The following is an 18,061-nucleotide window of genomic DNA, read 5'->3' on the forward strand; positions in this document are numbered from 1 at the left end:
ACAAAACAAACAGTGTGTTGGCTCTAACGGATTTTCTGTCTGTGCCCTCCCTTGAAGTTCACATCAGGTTCTTCCAGATGTAGTTAATCACGTTTCTGGCTTCTGCTCCAGAAGAGCAGGAAGGGTGAGAGTGGCACAGCTTTGTTTCTACAGTCCAATCAGAGGCAAAGAAGGCTCTCTGGCTTAAGGTATACATTAAATATTCCAGACTTCATGCATGTGCTCGGCTATCCATCATCCCCTGAAAATGTCCCCTGCCAGCACAGGGATACATTTGTGGATCGCCCTGCTGTCATTGTGGCTCGTGGGTAGGGAGCGGCTGCATGGATAGGGAGTGCTGCTCAGTAAATGACCTGTTTCTTGCACGAAGTCACATTTGACCCTGAAAAAGAAGATAAGGCTGACGCTGTGTTGAAAGAGGAAGAGACAATAAAAGGGTGCGGGGACAAGGGAAGCTGTTGAGAGGTCTCCTGTCCTTGTTAGTTTCAGTCAGACCTCTGACACTAAAGGCTCTGCTTTAATCCTAGGTGATTAGGTGGTTACAAAAAGATCTGGAGAATATTTCGAAAGGAAACAGCAAATGACTCCTGAAATAAGGACAGACACAACTGTACAAACACACATTCACAAAGGAAAACGAGTCTGCTGGGAGAATCGTGCTGAGGTGTCTCAGTCAAGGCATGAGAAATCACCCACACAGCAGATTCATGGCAGATATAACCCCTCATGTTTGTTCAGGTGTTGGAGCATGTGCCTCTATAGGTACTAGCAAAATCACGTGCGGGAAAGGAGGATGTGTATGTGTGTCAGGGGAGTAACCCCAGAGGAGTGAGGACGGCGTTGGAAAACTAAGATCAGATGATCCAGGAGGAACCCGCGGGCTGCTCATGCAGTTGCCACAGAGCACATGGAAAAAATTTAGAGTAGCTCAACTTATTTGGCAAAAAAAGAGTGTATTTGATAATCCACATATTGAGTCAGCTGCATCTGAAAACTACACAGTATGTTGTGACTGAGAAATCAGAGCTATCTGAACATGTAGCCATTGAAACAGTTAAACTGGTCAAATAGGTAAAAGCCATGGACAAACATTTGAAAAATTGGTCTTAAAGTATATGTTGAACTGTGAAATGGCTGCAAGTCATAGATAAATAGTTGAAAAGTCTGGTTTCAGTGACAAGCAGCAAAACATTTAAAGTTCAATTGCATGATTTAACACACAATATACAATTTTATCCACAGATAATAGTATAGAATTAAAGAACACACAGTTTAAAATAACAGGACTGGTGGGTTTGATGAAGGGATACTGTTCATCTGACAGACACCAGGAATAAAAGTGATACATGGCTGTGACTTCCCTGAAAACTGTGTTCATGAAACATCACAATGACAGTGAGAACATGAAGGTAGAGGGTGTAAACAAGCCCCTCGTGCGCTGCTACCTGTTCTCAGAAGGCCACCTAGTGGACAGATACAGTTAGTGCAGTTGATAACCTTGTCCCGGTGCATTCTGGACAAAAAAAAAAAGTGAAGCCTACAGATTAATCATGAGATGCCTTTATTGTACTTTTTGGAATCCAGTGACACCGACACGAGAAAATGGTCCTATCCCTCCCTCCCCCATTACATACACAACCTGAGAGGGAGCAGGCTGCAGGGTGGGATGTACCGTGCTCCCGCTTGTAGTCTTAAATTAAACACAGAGATAATAGTGAAGACACATCCAGGTGCATTTCCACAGACACGCACGACATGCATTCAAAAGGGGACTTCAGGGAACAGTGACTCCTGGTTCACGTGTTAACGCTTTGTCTCGAAGTAAAAGACGACAAAATTCATACCACTTAAAAAAAACAGCTGTCTTTATGGCCCACGATCAGTCGATAAGTCAGACTCTCCATTTTCCATTTACAGGAGAAAACAAAAAAGGCAAAGAGACACACTACTATTCATACTGGGGAAAATGGTTTAAATATGGAAGTGGATGGTTCATATCTTTCATATTTTAGTTTTTTTTCATTGGTTTTTAATTAATGGTATACTTTAATGAGAATACAATTGTCTCACTAAAAGTCAGCTCGTCTAGGTAAAACTAGTCCTTTCCCCCACTGTCTCCCTGCTGTATCTAAGTAAAATATATAAAGTCCAGTCGAGGGGCTCAGTGGGCCGTTGGTCCAATCACAAGTGGTTCACTTCAGTCCTCCTCACTGCCACTGGCCGAACGCTCCTGAAACAGACAAACCCTCTTGTCAATAAATGGCACAAAACATTCAAAAATTCCAGTTATGCCACCAACAGTCCAAACCAGAGAGGGAGACAGTTTACTGCACTGCTGTGTAACTTTTTACAAGAATGTAAACAGCTATGTTCAGATGCTTTCACGTGGAACCAATCACAAGGCTCCGCTGATGATGAATTTAAATTCACGTCTTGTTTGCAGTTACTTCATGAAAAAACACAACTTGTCTCACAAACTTTTTGAATATTAAATACATTACAAAAACAGTTCCTCGCCATGTTCTTAAAAATAATAATGATCTTCTGCCACGCTCACATACAACTGGCCTTGCCCCTTCTTCTTCCTGTTCTTTACTGCCATCTGCTGGACAGCCTGTAGTTTTATCATTGCCATCACATGTGCAAAGACGCGTTTAACAGTAATATTCCTGAATGTAGCTGCATGTGTGAAAAGTGAAAATCAAAAATGGTGCCTGAAAGGTATACCCAATAAACTACCAAGAACTATGTGTGAAAGATGCTTCCAAAGGCTGAACTCTGCAGACTGAATTTGGTTCAATTCAGTCTCCAATAAGTCCAACAGCGAGGACACAAGACTGGCTTTGAAGACTCTCAGTACGATCTTGCTCGTCTCACCTCTTCCTGTTCCTCCTCACTGTCATCGTCGCTCACCACAGGCTTAGCCCGGGCACCGCGGCCTCTCCGTCGCTGTCCTTTCCCTCCTCGCTCCCCCTTTTCCTTCCGGCTCAGCTTAATCTTCACCTTCACTGAGCGAGCTGACGAGAAGCAAAAGACATGAGTTTAAATTGCCTCCCTCATCTGATCATGTCAAAGCTTCTGTGTTCCGTGTAAAGCATTTCTGATACTCACATTCAGACTCTGAGCCTTCGTCTGGCTCCTCTTCCTCCTCCTCACTGTCCTCTCCTTCGCTCTCGTCCTCCTTCTCAATCTTCTGTCTCACGCTGGTGAAGACAGACTGCAGCACGATGGAGTCCTCATAGATCTGAACGGTTCACAGACAGAGAGCATGTTAACAGCTCTCCTGGGCTTCCACCATTTCCTTATTTTGACCAAGAGCACGTTTGCTTGTGGCTTAACTCACCAGAGACCCCTCCAGGTTGAATGTCTGGGCGTTTTGACACAGCAGCATCACATCCTTCTCCAGGTCGTTCAGGCTGCGGTACTTATGGCTCCGGATCCTCTCCTGATGGAAAGAGGGACCAAAGGGAGGCAGCAGTCAGTAAATGACCACATGAAAAAGCACTAAGAAACTTTTCTGTGCAGCTAGGCATTTTATCCTCACCTTGATCTTTCTAAAGTCCACTGGTTTGCGGATGAGCTCATAGTATTCAGGCAGCTCCTTGCGAGATGGCAGCTGGATGAAGACTTCACTCAGCTGTCGGCCATTACTGTTGAGACAAGGAGGCTGTGATCTTAGTATGCGTCACTGTGAGCCAATGAGGAAGCTACTACTTGCTTCTTAAGATAATAATCGCTGTCTTAGATATAATCCAGTTCATCTGGAAGCCAAGGTTCTCTCTCAGCATGGTCAAAGCTGCAGTGCTAGACTCAGTAATGTTCTCACCCATCCTTGTATTTGATGACAGCATCAACGATCTTCTTCATCTTCTTCGTGAGGGAAAGCGGGTTGGGTGAGAGCTTCTCAGCCGGTGGGCGGCCCCGCTTCTTCGCCTTCTTCACCTCCTCGTCCTTCTCCCGCCCTCGCCCACTGCTGGAGCTTGGCGTGGCCGGGCCGCCGTCATGGTCACGGTCTCTCTTGCGCTTTCTGGTCGTCTTCTTGTGACGCACTTCCTCTTCGATGTCCTCCAGGTTTCCCTCTTCTATGGCCTGCAGCGAGGAGAAATGATCATTGAGCTGAATCAGATCGAAACTCATTTCACATTGATTCACTTCTGCCTCCTAAGATGCAAAGTAACAAACTAAACATGACAACAACTCACCTTGAGCCACTGTTTCTCAGTGAGCGAGTCACTGTAGTCCACCTCCTTACGTTGGCGGGATCCTCTGCCAAACATCTTCTCCTCCTCCTCTTCACAAGTTAGCCTCTCAACCTCAGCGTCGTCTTTCAAAATCCAGCTGGGCATGTCGTCCTCCTCCATCAGACGAGGTTTCCTCTTCGGGTTGCGGGCCTCCTCGCGGCGCCGGTCTAGATCCATGCGCTGGAGTTAAAAAAGGAATGCAGCAGGAGTTTAAGTGGAGTCAAGTTATGAAATTACAAAGCAGCTAATAACAGATTTAGAACTGGGACTAACCATGAACTGTTCAAACTCCTCTTCACTCCTGGCAATCATCTGATTGACTGTCTCATCATCGGGCACTTCGTCTTCCTCCTGCAGACAAATGAGACACAGTTAGTGACAAGAGACTAAGGACAGATTCATGTGGCACCTCAGAGCCAAGTCTCTGAACTAATGACTCACTTACACAAAAGGGAGAAAAGTAATGCAATGTATATTACCATTTACCTTATGCTGACATTGCAAATATATGTATTATGTCTGTAAAACATGACTGAAGCTTAGCATATTCATCTGCTTGAGCTATCTCTGGAACTGCATTTGAATGTTAAAAAGCAAAGGAGAAAGATATTTGCAAGAACAGCAGAAAGAGGGAAAAAAAGGTCTTAAAAAGGAAAAGCATTTACATTAAGCATGAAAGATAAAGTATCATATTAACCATCAAAGGTATGTGTAGAAGCAGAAATACATAAGAGGGAGAAAAGGAGAGTCTGGATTGATGAAAGCTCACAAATCCTGAGAAAAGAGGGAATAAGGAAGAGACAGAAGAGAAGAAAAAAAAAAAAGGGAGAGAATGAAGAGGTGGAGCAGCGCACAGGCGGATGTGGGTGGGTGGGCGATGTGGCTACAGGTTCAGATCACACCCACCCACGCCCCCCTAGTGCGGCAGCCTCCTCGAGCCCCGACCTCGTCCTGTTCCTCGTGTTCCAGAATGGCCTGTAAGAAGGCCCGGCGCTCATAGCCTGAAGACTTCTGGTCGAACATGCCGGCCTGGATGACCTTCTGGTCCACGTTCAGTTTGTACTTGGCCGCCGCCAGGATCTTTTCCTCCACGCTGTTGACGGTGCAGAGGCGGAGCACGCGCACCTCGTTCTGCTGACCAATACGATGGGCTCTGTCCTGGGCCTGCAAGTCCTGCAGGAGTACACACATACGATGAGTTCAGGTGCGGTGACTGTGTGTGGTAACTACAGAACTTGTTACTTTAACACAATATTTATAGTTATTAATTACTAGCATTCACTGCCATGACTGAGGCCTGTGTTAATGCCAAAATATATCTGCATTTGAGTACCTGATGTGGGTTCCAGTCACTGTCAAAGATGATGACTGTGTCAGCAGACTGCAGGTTGAGGCCCAGACCTCCGGCCCTGGTGCTGAGCAGGAACACAAAGTACTCAGAGGCTGGGTCATTGAAAGTCTTCAGCAGCATGCCACGGTCCTCTGCCTTGGTCGTTCCTGTGGGAGGGGGAAAGATTAATCCATATGATGAGGTGACAGTACAAGACCCCTAAAAATACCAAAGATATTTAAAAGAATGGCCATTAGGCGTTGATTTACAAGAGAGTGTGAGCGCATGCTCCAAGAGTCTGGGTTGGTGGCAAATGTCTAATGTTTGCCTTGCTCAGAGGTGTCTCACCATCCAGACGCAGGTACTTGAAGTTACGGTAGGCAAAGTAGTCCTCCATGATGGTCATGAGTGAGGTCATTTGACAGAAGAGCAGCACTTTGTGGTTGGTGGCCCTCAGCTTGGGCAAGATACGATCCAGCAGCTCAAACTTCCCAGAGGAGCGGTACAGGTCAGGGCTGGACGCGCAAGACAGAGGAATATGAGGAAGAATGAGTCAGTATGCACCACATGTCCACATCCTCCCAGAACACACGTCTACTACAAAACACACACGGTTTCAACCTTTACGTACCCGCTCACGATTCCACCAGAATAACCAAGATGCTCAGAGAAAGACTCCTGGAAAACAAGAAGAAAAGAAGGTCACATTCGATTCTATCTGCGTTCTTCATCAGGTTCTCGTCTTCTGGTCCACTTGGATGAAAGATATTTAATGACAGACTGTTTAAGGTGGAGCTTCTGTTTGTTACCTCGATGTGCTGGAACATGTAGGGGTGGTTACAGATCTTTCTCAGTTGCATGATAGTGTTCATCAGGGTCTTCGTGCCACCTTTACCCTGGAAAGTGTAGAATAGAAAAAAACAAAATTGGAAAATACAGCTTTAATTTTCCAATGATCTCTGAGCTTTGAAATAACTAACTGTCCCACACTGTATACCAACGAAATTTACAGACATTACTTTAATGGCCTTACCTTCTTATCTTTCTCGGACCCATCTGTGAGCAAAACTCCCTTGGCCTGCATGTGTCTGTACAAAACCCTCTGTAGGGCTGACATGTCGCACTTTATCACATACTCCACCTACAAAAGGCAACAATAAGGGGAAAACTTGAGAAAGCCACCAAATCATTGCAATTATTTGATAAACATCCACATATTTGTGTTAAGGAGAAATACTGCAGGAATGAAATCACAAAGGAGGACATTTGGCCTCAATGAAAGCCATTAATGTGTATTTGAATGCAAGCTGACCTTCTCAGGCAGCTGGGCCTCGACTTCTTTCTTGAGTCGGCGCAGCAAGAAGGGCCTGAGCACCTTGTGTAAACGTCGAATGATCAGGATGGTCTCCTCTTCGTTCAGGTCAACCTTGAGGAAGAGAAGAGGGGTTGAGAGGGGTATGTTCATTCATTAAAAAACATTTTTTGTGCAACTCATGTCATGTGGGCTGTTTAAAAATACTGGTATGTGAGAGTATTTCTAATTTTCATGACCTCACCTCCACAACATGTACAATAACCCCAACCAGACCTGAACTCACCTTCTCTCCAGTCATGGCAAAGGGGGCGTTGAACCACTGCTCGAATGTACTGCAGCTCTTGAAAATGGTGGGCAGGAGGAAGTTGAGCAGAGCCCAGAGCTCAGGCAGCTTGTTCTGCAGCGGAGTGCCTGTGAGCAGCAGACGCCGCGGGGCCAAGTAGTGCGTGTTCAAGACCTGGGTCAGCTTACAGTGGTGGTTCTTCATACGATGGCCTTCGTCCACAATCATGTACTTCCAGCGAAGCTTTGGGAAGAAATACATAAGTTATAAAGAGGAACAAAAGACTGAGGAATGGATGCCTGAACGAATTCATCTTGTATGGAACCTGAAACCTAAGCAGAAGATTCTTCCTTACCTTTGCCAGCACTTGCTTATCTTTAATAATGTACTCGTACGTGGTGAGCAGCACGTTGAACTTTCCACTGCGCAAGATGGGAACGAATGCGCGACGAGCAGCTGGAGAACCCTGAAAAGTTCAACAACGCATGTAAAAAAAAAAAAAAAAAAAATCAGCCAAATCCCTGAATGCATGGTTGACTTTGGGTTTTAAACCCTTTCTATGATGAGAAAAAGTGACTGAATATCCAAGTAGGTGCCACTGACCTTGTAGGAGACTTTCACAACAGATGGCGCCCACTTATCAAACTCATACACCCAGTTTGATAGAGTTCTGGTAACAAAAGACACAACAGAAAAGTTTCTACTCAGCTCAACATAGAAACATTAAAACACAACTCATGCAGCTTTATGTTAAAGGACTCTGTCACAGATAAACCCTCAAGGAGGCGAGGAAAGCGTGCTGGCGCTTACGAGAGAGGTACGATGATGAGGAAGGGCCCGTTGAGGCGCTTGTACTCCATGAGGTAAGTGATGAGGGCGATGGTCTGGATTGTTTTTCCTAGACCCATCTCATCAGCCAGGATGCCGTTCAAGTTGTTGTTGTAAAGCGACACCAGCCACTCCAAACCTTTGATCTGAGCAGAAACAGTCAAGGTTAGCATCGCTGCACTCAACTCATTAAACTACACACTCGTAAAACCTCTCAAGGAACGGATTCCCTCATAAACGAAGCTTTCACAGCACGTTTTGCTTGTATACCTGGTATTGCTTGAGCTGCCCGTTGACCAGCAGCGAGGACTGTTTATCCACTTTCTCAGTGACAGCATGAGCCACAGCGTAGTACGACTGCAGGCCTCGGTTGAAACTCGCGTTGCCGTACTCATCGTCTACATCCTGCTTGGCATGTCTGGTGGAAGGTGGAGGGGTGGAGTGGGGACGGAGGGGTACAGAATACAGTGAGACTTTTTTGGGCAAGTGAAGAGCAGCAAATGAAAACAACTATGATACAAAAAGAAGGTGACACCGCGAGGGCTCTGAAGTATCTCTGTGTAACCTCATCACAAGTGGTAATTTTTAGAGTTGTCATACACTCAGTCATTGAAAAGAAAGACAAAATCTTACTCGATGATGTGCCGGACATCCACCTCAGATACGTCTTCACTGTCAGGGTCAGGGATCTTCTTCTTCTCCTCTGATTGAGCTGAAGAGTGCTGAGGATGCTCATCATCTTCGTCCTGACAAAGAGAAACAGAGAGGTCAGAAAACTGTTCACGTTTACCATGCGACCATCATGCTTTGATGAAAGGATGACTATGTTCTGTACCTCCTCCTCCTCCTCCTCGTCTTCTGAACCGCTGTCCTCACTGTCTGAACGCGGTGCTACTTCATATCTGCAAAGGAACAAAATGTTTTGGCCAAGGTTAAAAACATGGAAATACAGTCTATGCGCTGTAACTTTTACCCTTTATTCCAGAAGATCTGCACAAATTCAACAGTGTGAAAGTTATTGATTGGCAGACATGACACTGACCCTGGGTTCATTTCAAGCCAGGCCTCCAGCTGACCAGCCTTAGGAGCCTCAACCCCAGTCAGGATCTTTCCACTGTCCACGTGGATGACCTTCACAGGAAGGTCACTCATTTGACTGGTCTCATCTAAAGGCTGGGAGAAGAGGGGAAAGGAGGAAAACGTTAATACTGTCAAGAAGATGTTTGGCATATGAATAAACTGCACATTAAGATTAATAATGGCGTCCTATTCAAACAGACATGATCCTCTTTTAAACTCACCTCTCCATCAGGTCCCAGACCAGCAGCACCACCATCCACAGGCTCTGGCTTCTGAAAAGATAAAAAAACAAAAAACAAAAACAAATTAAAAGCATGTGTAAAAATGCAATTTAGTACCAAAGAAAAACATCAGAAACACTTGTTACAGACATTTACCTTCTTTTTCTTCTTCTTTTTCTTCTCTTTGAGAGCTTGTACGGCTTTGTGGGCGCGCACCAGCTCAGTGAGGTTGGCCACGTACTCGTCCGTCTGCTGCAGCAGGTAGGCCAGACGCTTGTCTTTCTTTTGGTCGATGAGTTTACGGTAGCCTTCTTCATCTTCAGCCTGGGACCAGATTCACAGAGAAGTTACATGCTTGTGTTGGACTAAGACAACATGTCTTCCATGTCTTTCTGACACACAATGGCAAATACAGACTTAAATTTCATTTAAGTGTCTCCTGAATAGATCTGACTCTCACCATCAGCCTCCGCATTCTCTCCTTTTCAATGCGCTCGTTCTCTTTCTTCTGCTCGCGCTCAGTGTTGGCATGATAGGTGGCGACAGCTTTGGTGGCCTTCTGGATCTTGGCTGTGATGGAGCGGTGGTACTCCTTAAAGTCCTTGGCGTGCTGCAGGATGCTGTTGAGGTATTCCTATCGACAGGACACACAAAGCCACAACTGTTATTACATTCTGGAAACAAGGTGAACAGCAATGAAGCTCTTTTTATATTTTCTTTAACCTTCTGGTTGCTGTGTTAAACAATGTTCCTGCTTATTTCTGCTGTCTTGAGCAGGTCTGTAGTGTCTCTGGGACTAACCAATGTATGCTGAACTGCTAAATGAATCCCTTTACCATAAACCACGCCGCTTTACTCCCACCTGCACAAGTTTTTTCAGTACCTGGTGTTTCTGCCGACGTTTGCGCTCCTGTTCAATCTTCTGCTGTTTTTCAAGCTTCTCTGTGATGCGGGCCTCGCGCAGAGATTGACGCTTGCTGCGCTTGTAGGCCTTAGCGTTGAGGGCAGTTTCCAAAGCTGTGTCACGGCGCATGCAAACCACCACCTCCTGACGCAGCTGTGGGTACAAAATACACAACGTATTAAAAACCATATCTATTCCACTGTGGAAAACAGTGACAGAGCAGTAACACTGGAGAGTGATTAAATGAGCAGAAGGTAAATATGTGCCACAGTTGTCTGCTCTTTGAACTGTCGGTAACTTCATGGTTACCTGTCTCTGGAAGTTAAGCAGCCTCAGGGCCTTGAGCTCGATGGTGGCCTTGGTGCGCAGGTCACCAGCTAGAGAGCCAGGCAGGTTCTCCAGCTCCTGGATACGATGAGCAATACGAGCCTGTAGCCTGAAGAATACACATTTAAACAAATATATTAGTGATGACCGCTATTTTTCTCCCCTTCAGGCTGACCATCCACAATTTAAAAAACTCAGAATTGGATTGCTAAATCATGGCATTCTCATTTAGAAACTTTCAAAATGTAATTTAAGTCTCATCTTTGTAACCAAATGAAGCTCATGCATAAAAATGAGATTTCTCTTCAAGAGTAAAACAGGAACTCTGCCAGGCTCTGTCTTTGGTCAGTTTCTCTTCAGTTTATATACTGTGTGTGCCTGCATCTATCTAGTTGAACTACTTTCTTAGTTTCCATCCATGTGTTGAAATACTTATAGTACTGAATGATTATGAAGGATCATGGTGCCATTAACTAACTTTGAAATGTATTATTGTTTGTGTCTATGGTAGTTTGGTACTATAGTATACAATTCAACACTGATCACTGTGTGTTTCCATATTATTCCCTGCCCCGTCTCACCTGTACTCTCTCTCCTGGAGGATCTCCACTGGGTCCAGCCCACGAGGTTTTTGGATGGGGGTTATGCGATTCTGCTTTTGGTGAAGTAACATGGGAGTGGGTTGGGCCGGGTGTCCTGGGGACTGCGTCTGAGGGGGCATTACTGGGGAGGCAGCAGGGGGCACAGAGGGAGGAGCTGGAGAGGGTCTACCAGTGGGTTGTGGTGGAATCAGCTTCTGAGGAGGGTTGGATGGCGCAGCTGCATTCACCATTGGTCCTAGAAGAGAGGAATCAGGTCAGTGTTGCTGCGTGTGCACATACAGCATACACAGTGCTGACTGAGGCGAGCCTCAAGACTCAGTTTACCTTCAGGCCATGATTTAGGGGGTCCATTGGTAGGTTGTCCTTGCATACCTGGAGGAACTCCTGCAGGCCCAGGGGGTGCCATATTTGGACCTACCATGCCTGAAACAATGAGAATGGTTAGATTTTTCTGGTAATTAGAAAATAAAGGGACAGCTCAAAATAAATAAATAAATAAAATAAATTCAGCCACAAGGTGTCTCTGCTGAGCAATCAAATATGTCTTTGTTTTGACCTTAGCTTACAAATGTGGGTACATTTTTCTTAAGATGCACAAATTACACTCACCATGTGGTCTGTTGTAGTTGGCCTGAGCTGGTCCCGGACCAGCCCCAGGCCCAGCTCCAGGTCCTGTAGTTGGTGGCATGTTGGGCATTGGCTGTTGCTGCATCCCTGGCATGGGCCTCTTCCCTTGTACTGCCATCTGCAGGTGCTCTGGTAAGGGCTGACTGCGTGCCAGCATCTTGTAGGCCATAATCTGAGCCCTGAGTTGGTGCAACTGGTTCTGGTTGAAAGGAGTGGGTCCACCTGCACCAACTGGTCCACCTCCTGCACCACCGGGTCCGCCTGGACCCTGGGGACCCCCACGGTTAGGCTGACCCATTCCCTGGTTTGGGTCTCCACTGCCCTCCATAGGGCCAGCCCCAGGGCCAGAGGGACCTCCGGGCATCATAGGGCCAGAGGGAGGCCCATTGGCTGGGACAGGGCTAGGTGCGTGCTCTGAGCCTCCTAATGGAGAGGGGTAACCTAGGGGACACAGAGCAGATAAGTGATGGGTATGCCAAAAAATAAATAATAACGTTTTCCAACAACTAATCTGTATTTGACCATAATGACAGATAAAATACTGACTAAAAGCTTAGTAAAATGCAGGCTACAAGTCCAAATACTGACCAAGAAGACTGAACAAAACACTCTTCACTTCACTTCAACACACAACCACCTCCATATCATAGACACTGCCGTCATGTCATTGTACTGCTCCTATATCTGTCTCTCTCTTCCTATCCATGTTTGCTTACTGACTGTGTGGTTTTGTAGATGCAGCTGCCTTTGTTGCTGTCTGAAAGGGGAAGCCCCTCAACCCCGCCCCTACCGCTGTCCTGCCTACTGTTGTCTACCCATGCTGCCAAACCAGCAGCAACACAAGAAGAGAAACCGGCTGGATGGGTTCATACACACACACACAGACACACACCCAGGCAGCACAGTATATCTGTGACTCAGTTATCTGTTCTTCCGTTGTGGAGTATTTCCAGGGACAAACAAAAGAAAGAAAAATTAATTTTAACCTGTTTTCACCCACTGTGTGTTGACTAAGTACACAACTCAAGTTATCTGAGGATTCACTCTGACAATCTTCAGACTGCACAATGATATTAACATGAGAATGTATTTACTCAGTGTTTCACATCTCTAGAACTTACAGCAGAGGCGAAATAAAACATAATGCTGTGTGATGCATTACCTTGGGAATGTTGGTCCATTGGGCTTGGAGGGGGTCCCATCCCACTGTGGCCCCCTGGTCTCATACCCATGCCCTTCATCTGGCTATAGCGGGGGTCATCGGGCATTCCTTTCTCATGCATGGCTTCCATGGGCTGATTAAAAAACAGAGAATAATCTGTAATACTGATGTGAGGTTGGAACTTGTATTTAACAACTGCTCCAAAGCTACATAGTATATATATTGGTATAGAGTAATCTTAGTTTGTTAGCTCTTCTGCTAAAAGATGTCAACTCTAAAAGGTAATATTTAGATTAAGACTGTCAATAACAGTTAACCAACCCAAGAGCAGAGACAGGTGGCACTGTGATCGCAAAATGTTAGCTCAAAAGATGAAACCATTAACCTAATTTTCAACCTAAGAGGAAAATATGTTAATGAAAGCAGGTTAAACAACGGAATTTAAAAAAATAGGTCTAGTACTTTATGCATCTGGTGCATGTTGTCCTGGGGATATCCTGAGGGTCCCTGTGGAGGGTGGGGGTGTCCTGATCCAGGAGGTCCTGGGCTGGGCCCCATCATGCTGTGGGCTGAGCCTGGAGAGGGGCCTGGGCTGGGCCCCATCATACCTCCTGGAGACGGCCCTGGGCCCGGGGAGGGTCCGGGCCGAGGTGTCCCTCCCATTGGGGGGTCAGGGGTGGACATCTCTCAGGGGAAGCTGGGAATGTGTGGAAGCAGCAAGTACCCCTGTGAAGAGAGATGACATCATTAAGGCAATGATCAGAAACCATCTGTGACAGATGAACATGCATATTTGTATGGGAACATTTCTGCCCCTTTTGAACTCCACAGGATCAAACGGGGCGGCCCCCTCTCTTCTCTGATATTTGCCCTGGCTCTAAAACCTCTCGCATTAGCCATTAGGGGCTACAACAACATTAAAAGCACAGCTTCAGGGCAAAAAAAAAACCAAAAAACACAACTTACAGCTATATGCAGATGATACCTTACTGTTGTCAGGCATCCCAGAAACTACAGTGCCACAGATTTGCTCACAAAGAGACTGGTACCATTATTTCTTCTCACTCAATCAGTTGCCTAAATCATACTCATTATCATAAATCATCTACCAGAGGTCTGTGCTCCTGCAATTGGGGATGTACTTTTTCCCACTTCCCTCATAAAACCATGACAGTTCTAACGATGACTTTGAAAACAAATTTCATTTTCATACATTCCTCACTTTCTGACAAACAAATCAAATATCCAGCACACAGAGAGGACTACAAAATCCTGTACAACTGACAACAGCTGATCATCAAAGCAGTGCATTGGGTAAGAGCGTTTGTTATTTTTACTGGCTGTGGGCTGTCTCAGGACATCTTCTCTCACTTCTCCAGCGTTTGCTATAACGTTCACTGTTGCCGTTTCCCGCTGCTAGTACTCGCAAACACTTTGAACTCTGAATTACTGATTGATTGATCCATGTTCTCTGTGTATCATATAATCATTTTTGATCAGTTTGACAAACATTAGGTGTAACACTGTAATATGACAGCCTGTGTATTGCACTGTCAAGAGGAACGTACATGCTTCTTATGCACAAGTATTCACGCCCAAAGTCAATACTTGGTAGAACCACTTTTTGCTGCAAACACAGTGGCAAGTCTTGTGGGGTATGTTTCTACCAGCTTTCCATATTCTTCTTGACAAACTGGCTCTAGCTCAAGTTCAGTACAACTGGATGGATACCATCTTTGAACAGCAATTTTCAAGTCTTGAAACAGATTCTCAATCAGCTTGAGGTCCAGGTTTCGACTGTGCCAGTCTGAGACATTGACATTATTTGCCTTCAACAATTCCAGTGTAGCTCTGGCTGTAAGGTGAACCTCCACCCCAACTTTAGGCCTCTTGCAGACTGAAACAGGTGTTCTTCAAAAATTGCCCTGTATTTGGCTCCATCCATCTTGCCCTCAGTGTTGGCCACTTTCCCAGTACCTGCTGCTGAAAAGCACCCCTGCAGCATACTGCTGCCACCACCATGATTCACTGTGGGGATGATGCGCTCAGGGTGAGGTGATGTATTGGGTTGGGTTTCCACCATGCACAGCATTATGCACCAGATCCAAAAAGTACAATTTTAGTATCATCTGATACCTTCTTGCAGGATTTTTTTTAATAATGTAGCTCTGCTTTGAACTTCTCGACAACCTCATTCCTGTTTGATGATCTCCTTGGTCTTCATGGTGCCATTCGTTTGGAAATGTCTTTTTTTTTTTTTCAGCAAACTCTGAGGCCTTCATGTAACAGAGGTATTTACACTGAGATTAAATTGCATCCAGGTGGACTCTAGCTCTGTGACTTCTGAATGCAACTGGTTGTGCTTGATCTTAGGGGTTTCACAGCAATGGGGTGAATACATATGCACTCAACTCTTCAGATTTTGTTCGTAAATAATTTTGAAACAATACTTCAGAAAACAGTGTAATACACCTGATGAATACTTGTGCAAGCCTCCGCATATTCACAAAGGGACAGGTCATCCTTTTTCATCCTCCCTGAAGCACAAATTCACCCATGATTGATGCGATCTGCTGAGGCATGGAGATATCAGCCTGAGCTAACCACAAATTAACAAGCTCAATGCACCATATTAAAACAGAGGAAAACTGTTGTCTGCTTCAGCCCACATTTACAGCGTTAATAACAATCTCCCACAAAGTGTGCATGCGACAGCTAAAACAGCTGGCAGTATATTTAGACAGCAGCTCTCAATAACCTCTGTAGATCGCTGCACATGTTGAGTTATTATTTTTGCAATGTGCTGCTGTTGTTATGTTTTTCAAATGTATTGTTTGGTGCTTTTGCAAAGTGCAAACCACACACAAAATACCTCTCTGCTTGTTGGGTGACCTCGAACTGAAACCTCCAAACCACAACTGATCACAAATAATTAAAGTTTTTACGCTGCTGTGGGGGTGAAATGTCCTCTCACATACGTCCAATCCTGAACACTTGTTGGTTCAAAATGTGACAGATGGTCAGCTGCTAAATGGAACAATGTAATTCACACCACTCACATCACACCTCTGATTTGTAAGCAACAAGTGAGGCATATAACTATCTGCAAAATGTGAGCTTCATACACACAGAGGAGGTAATTTAAACTGTCGCTTCATGGGTCAAAACTATGATTAAAGAAACATATAGACGAGGCTCTATCCAAAAACATACAATACGTGCTGATACGGAAGCATCTCTTAAAAGTGAGAGAAGTCAGCAGTTCGAAGCAAAAACTTTGTGCTACTCCAGTCGTTCTAATGCTTACTTTTACAGGAACTAACAGTTAGGTTAACTATTATTAGCATTGGTAGCTTAGCTAGCATTAGCCAGGCCTAGCCGGATTTAATAGTTAACGTCACATTAACGTTACGTCCGCTAGCCGCCTTTAAACCCGTCGTTTTAATCGCTTGTTTTACATAATGATACACGACTTTACTCGTATTCACTGGACCCAACTAAACCGACGGCAAAGCTAAAAAGAAAAAGTCCGACTCAGACTAGCCTGCTAGGTAAAAGCCAAACACAAAAACATAAGCTGGTTGCTGACGGTGCCTAGCATGCTAGCGAGCTAGTTGTGTTAGCCTAGCCGGCCACGCTCTCCCAGGCCAATTAGGCACAAAAAATGTGGTGTTTTTCGAGATGTTTGTCCAGATGCGGCGTCCTGTGAAAGGTTAGAGCATCCCTCATCGCCGGAGCTGATTGATCCAACGCGCCTCCCGTACCCTTGGCTGGGTGCTCCGCTCTAAGTACATTTCCAAAAACAATTTTCATTCATTGCACACTGTCGCGCCACAGCAGCGCTACTGTAATGTCGGTCTCGTCTTTTTGCTCAACAAAAAAGACCATATAAAAGCACACGGAGACGCTCACAGCAGCGGAAAACACAGACAAAACTCCCTCGATGGAACAACAAAATTACAGTTAACTTACACAAGTGGTGAAAGGTGATGTTTGAATCCTCACCGGTGGCAGCGTCTCTTGGTTTTCCTCCTAGCCAGAAACAAAGACCGACCTACCCAGTTGGTTTTTTTCCTTCACCCCCCTCTCTCGGCAGATTGTATCGCAGGGACCGGCCTGTGCGGCTCTGCAGCGCCCCCCTCCGCCGCCTCACTCAGCCCGCATGCCCAGTGAAGGCTGCGTTACAGTGGGGGATGAAAGAGCGAGAAGCCGGCGTGGGGGAGGGGAGAGCGAGTTATTGTGGGAGAGACAGCAAGAATGAGCACTAAACTGCGCCGTTATTTCTGTGTGAAAATACTCAAACACTCTCCTACGTGCAGAGATTCAAACTTAACCAGGCCGAGCGCCGGGCCTGTTCGTGGAGAGAGACAGACGCACGGTACCAGACAGTTTTCCGTGTGTCATTATGGCCAGCATGTGTGCTTCAAACGCACAAATTATTCAATACCAGGGCTGCAACTAATAGGTATTTTAATTATGTATTAATACGATAAACACTTTGGGATTTGGACTTGGACGCTTGTTTAGTCCAGACAGCAGGTCTACACCCGGTTATATCACTTCTCATGTCCTTTAAATATGACTTGATCAAGTAAGAAATGTTACTGATTAATTTTCTGTCAGTTAAACAAATAATTAACTTCAGCCCAATTCAATTCTTAAGAGCAGTGCTCTAAACAAACCTGAGATCATTTACTTTTTATCATCTACAACAAAGAGGTTGTTGCTTTTGATGGACTTGAAAGTGGGTCATACACTGTTATATTAATCACATTTACACACAAAAAAGTAAGATCACACTAATTATTCATCTTAATGGTAGGACTGAATGTTTTTTAGTCATCTATAATTATTGACAACAGCGCACACCTCAAAAATCTTCAAACGTCTCCACCATCATTAGTGTCTGAACTATTACGGAGCCCATTTTTAAATCTCTGTATTCAAACGTCCAGGGTCAGTCTGTCAGTGTGACTGTGCTTTGCTGTGCACATTGGGAATCTGGATGATGGTTCTGCTTTTCATTATCTTGATGTGATTGTGATCGTCAAAGTGTATCAGATGTCTCTTTTCTCTTATTACATTTCCACTTTTCCTGCTTTCACCTGAACCAAAAAGACAGTAAACACAGCATTGTCTGT

The 18,061-nt window shown here is 45.2% G+C and overlaps 1 protein-coding gene across 3 annotated transcripts; it reads right to left on the reverse strand.

The window, feature by feature from the left end:
* Positions 1-1,544: 1,544 nt before the first annotated feature.
* On the reverse strand, positions 1,545-17,091 carry smarca4a (SWI/SNF related BAF chromatin remodeling complex subunit ATPase 4a). Of its 3 annotated transcripts, none has more exons than XM_076753671.1 (34): positions 16,893-17,091; positions 13,383-13,646; positions 12,921-13,053; positions 11,741-12,199; positions 11,456-11,554; positions 11,111-11,366; positions 10,512-10,638; positions 10,182-10,355; positions 9,759-9,932; positions 9,455-9,622; positions 9,299-9,349; positions 9,040-9,170; positions 8,833-8,899; positions 8,631-8,743; positions 8,268-8,415; positions 7,980-8,143; positions 7,773-7,839; positions 7,525-7,635; positions 7,170-7,412; positions 6,884-6,997; positions 6,605-6,712; positions 6,381-6,467; positions 6,203-6,249; positions 5,920-6,086; positions 5,575-5,738; positions 5,187-5,414; positions 4,515-4,592; positions 4,203-4,421; positions 3,827-4,089; positions 3,545-3,650; positions 3,344-3,445; positions 3,112-3,244; positions 2,878-3,017; positions 1,545-2,230 (listed from the first exon to the last, which is right to left on the reverse strand). In XM_076753671.1, the coding sequence occupies exons 2-34, from the start codon at positions 13,602-13,604 to the stop codon at positions 2,198-2,200; spliced, it is 4,896 nt and encodes a 1,631-aa protein (XP_076609786.1). In that variant the 5' UTR covers positions 13,605-13,646; positions 16,893-17,091; the 3' UTR covers positions 1,545-2,197. The 3 variants fall into 3 exon arrangements, with proteins under 3 accessions (XP_076609786.1, XP_076609785.1, XP_076609787.1); XM_076753670.1 differs by having other exon boundaries at positions 5,148-5,414; XM_076753672.1 differs by lacking the exons at positions 5,187-5,414; positions 5,575-5,738; positions 5,920-6,086; ... (21 more) ...; positions 13,383-13,646; positions 16,893-17,091 and adding an exon at positions 4,939-5,173.
* Between the last annotated feature and the right edge of the window lie 970 nt (positions 17,092-18,061).

This window comes from Chaetodon auriga, chromosome 16 (assembly GCF_051107435.1).
Source record: "Chaetodon auriga isolate fChaAug3 chromosome 16, fChaAug3.hap1, whole genome shotgun sequence".
NCBI lineage: Eukaryota > Metazoa > Chordata > Actinopteri > Chaetodontiformes > Chaetodontidae > Chaetodon > Chaetodon auriga.

Coding starts and splice junctions, on each gene's coding strand:
- smarca4a (XM_076753670.1), bottom strand. CDS start 13,604: ATGTCCACCCCTGACCCCCCAATGGGAGGGACACCTCGGCCCGGACCC. Junction 9,623..9,758: donor AGAGAATGCGGAGGCTGATG/GTGAGAGTCAGA, acceptor ATCTGGTCCCAG/GCTGAAGATGAAGAAGGCTA. Junction 8,900..9,039: donor TGGCTTGAAATGAACCCAGG/GTCAGTGTCATG, acceptor GTTCCTTTGCAG/ATATGAAGTAGCACCGCGTT.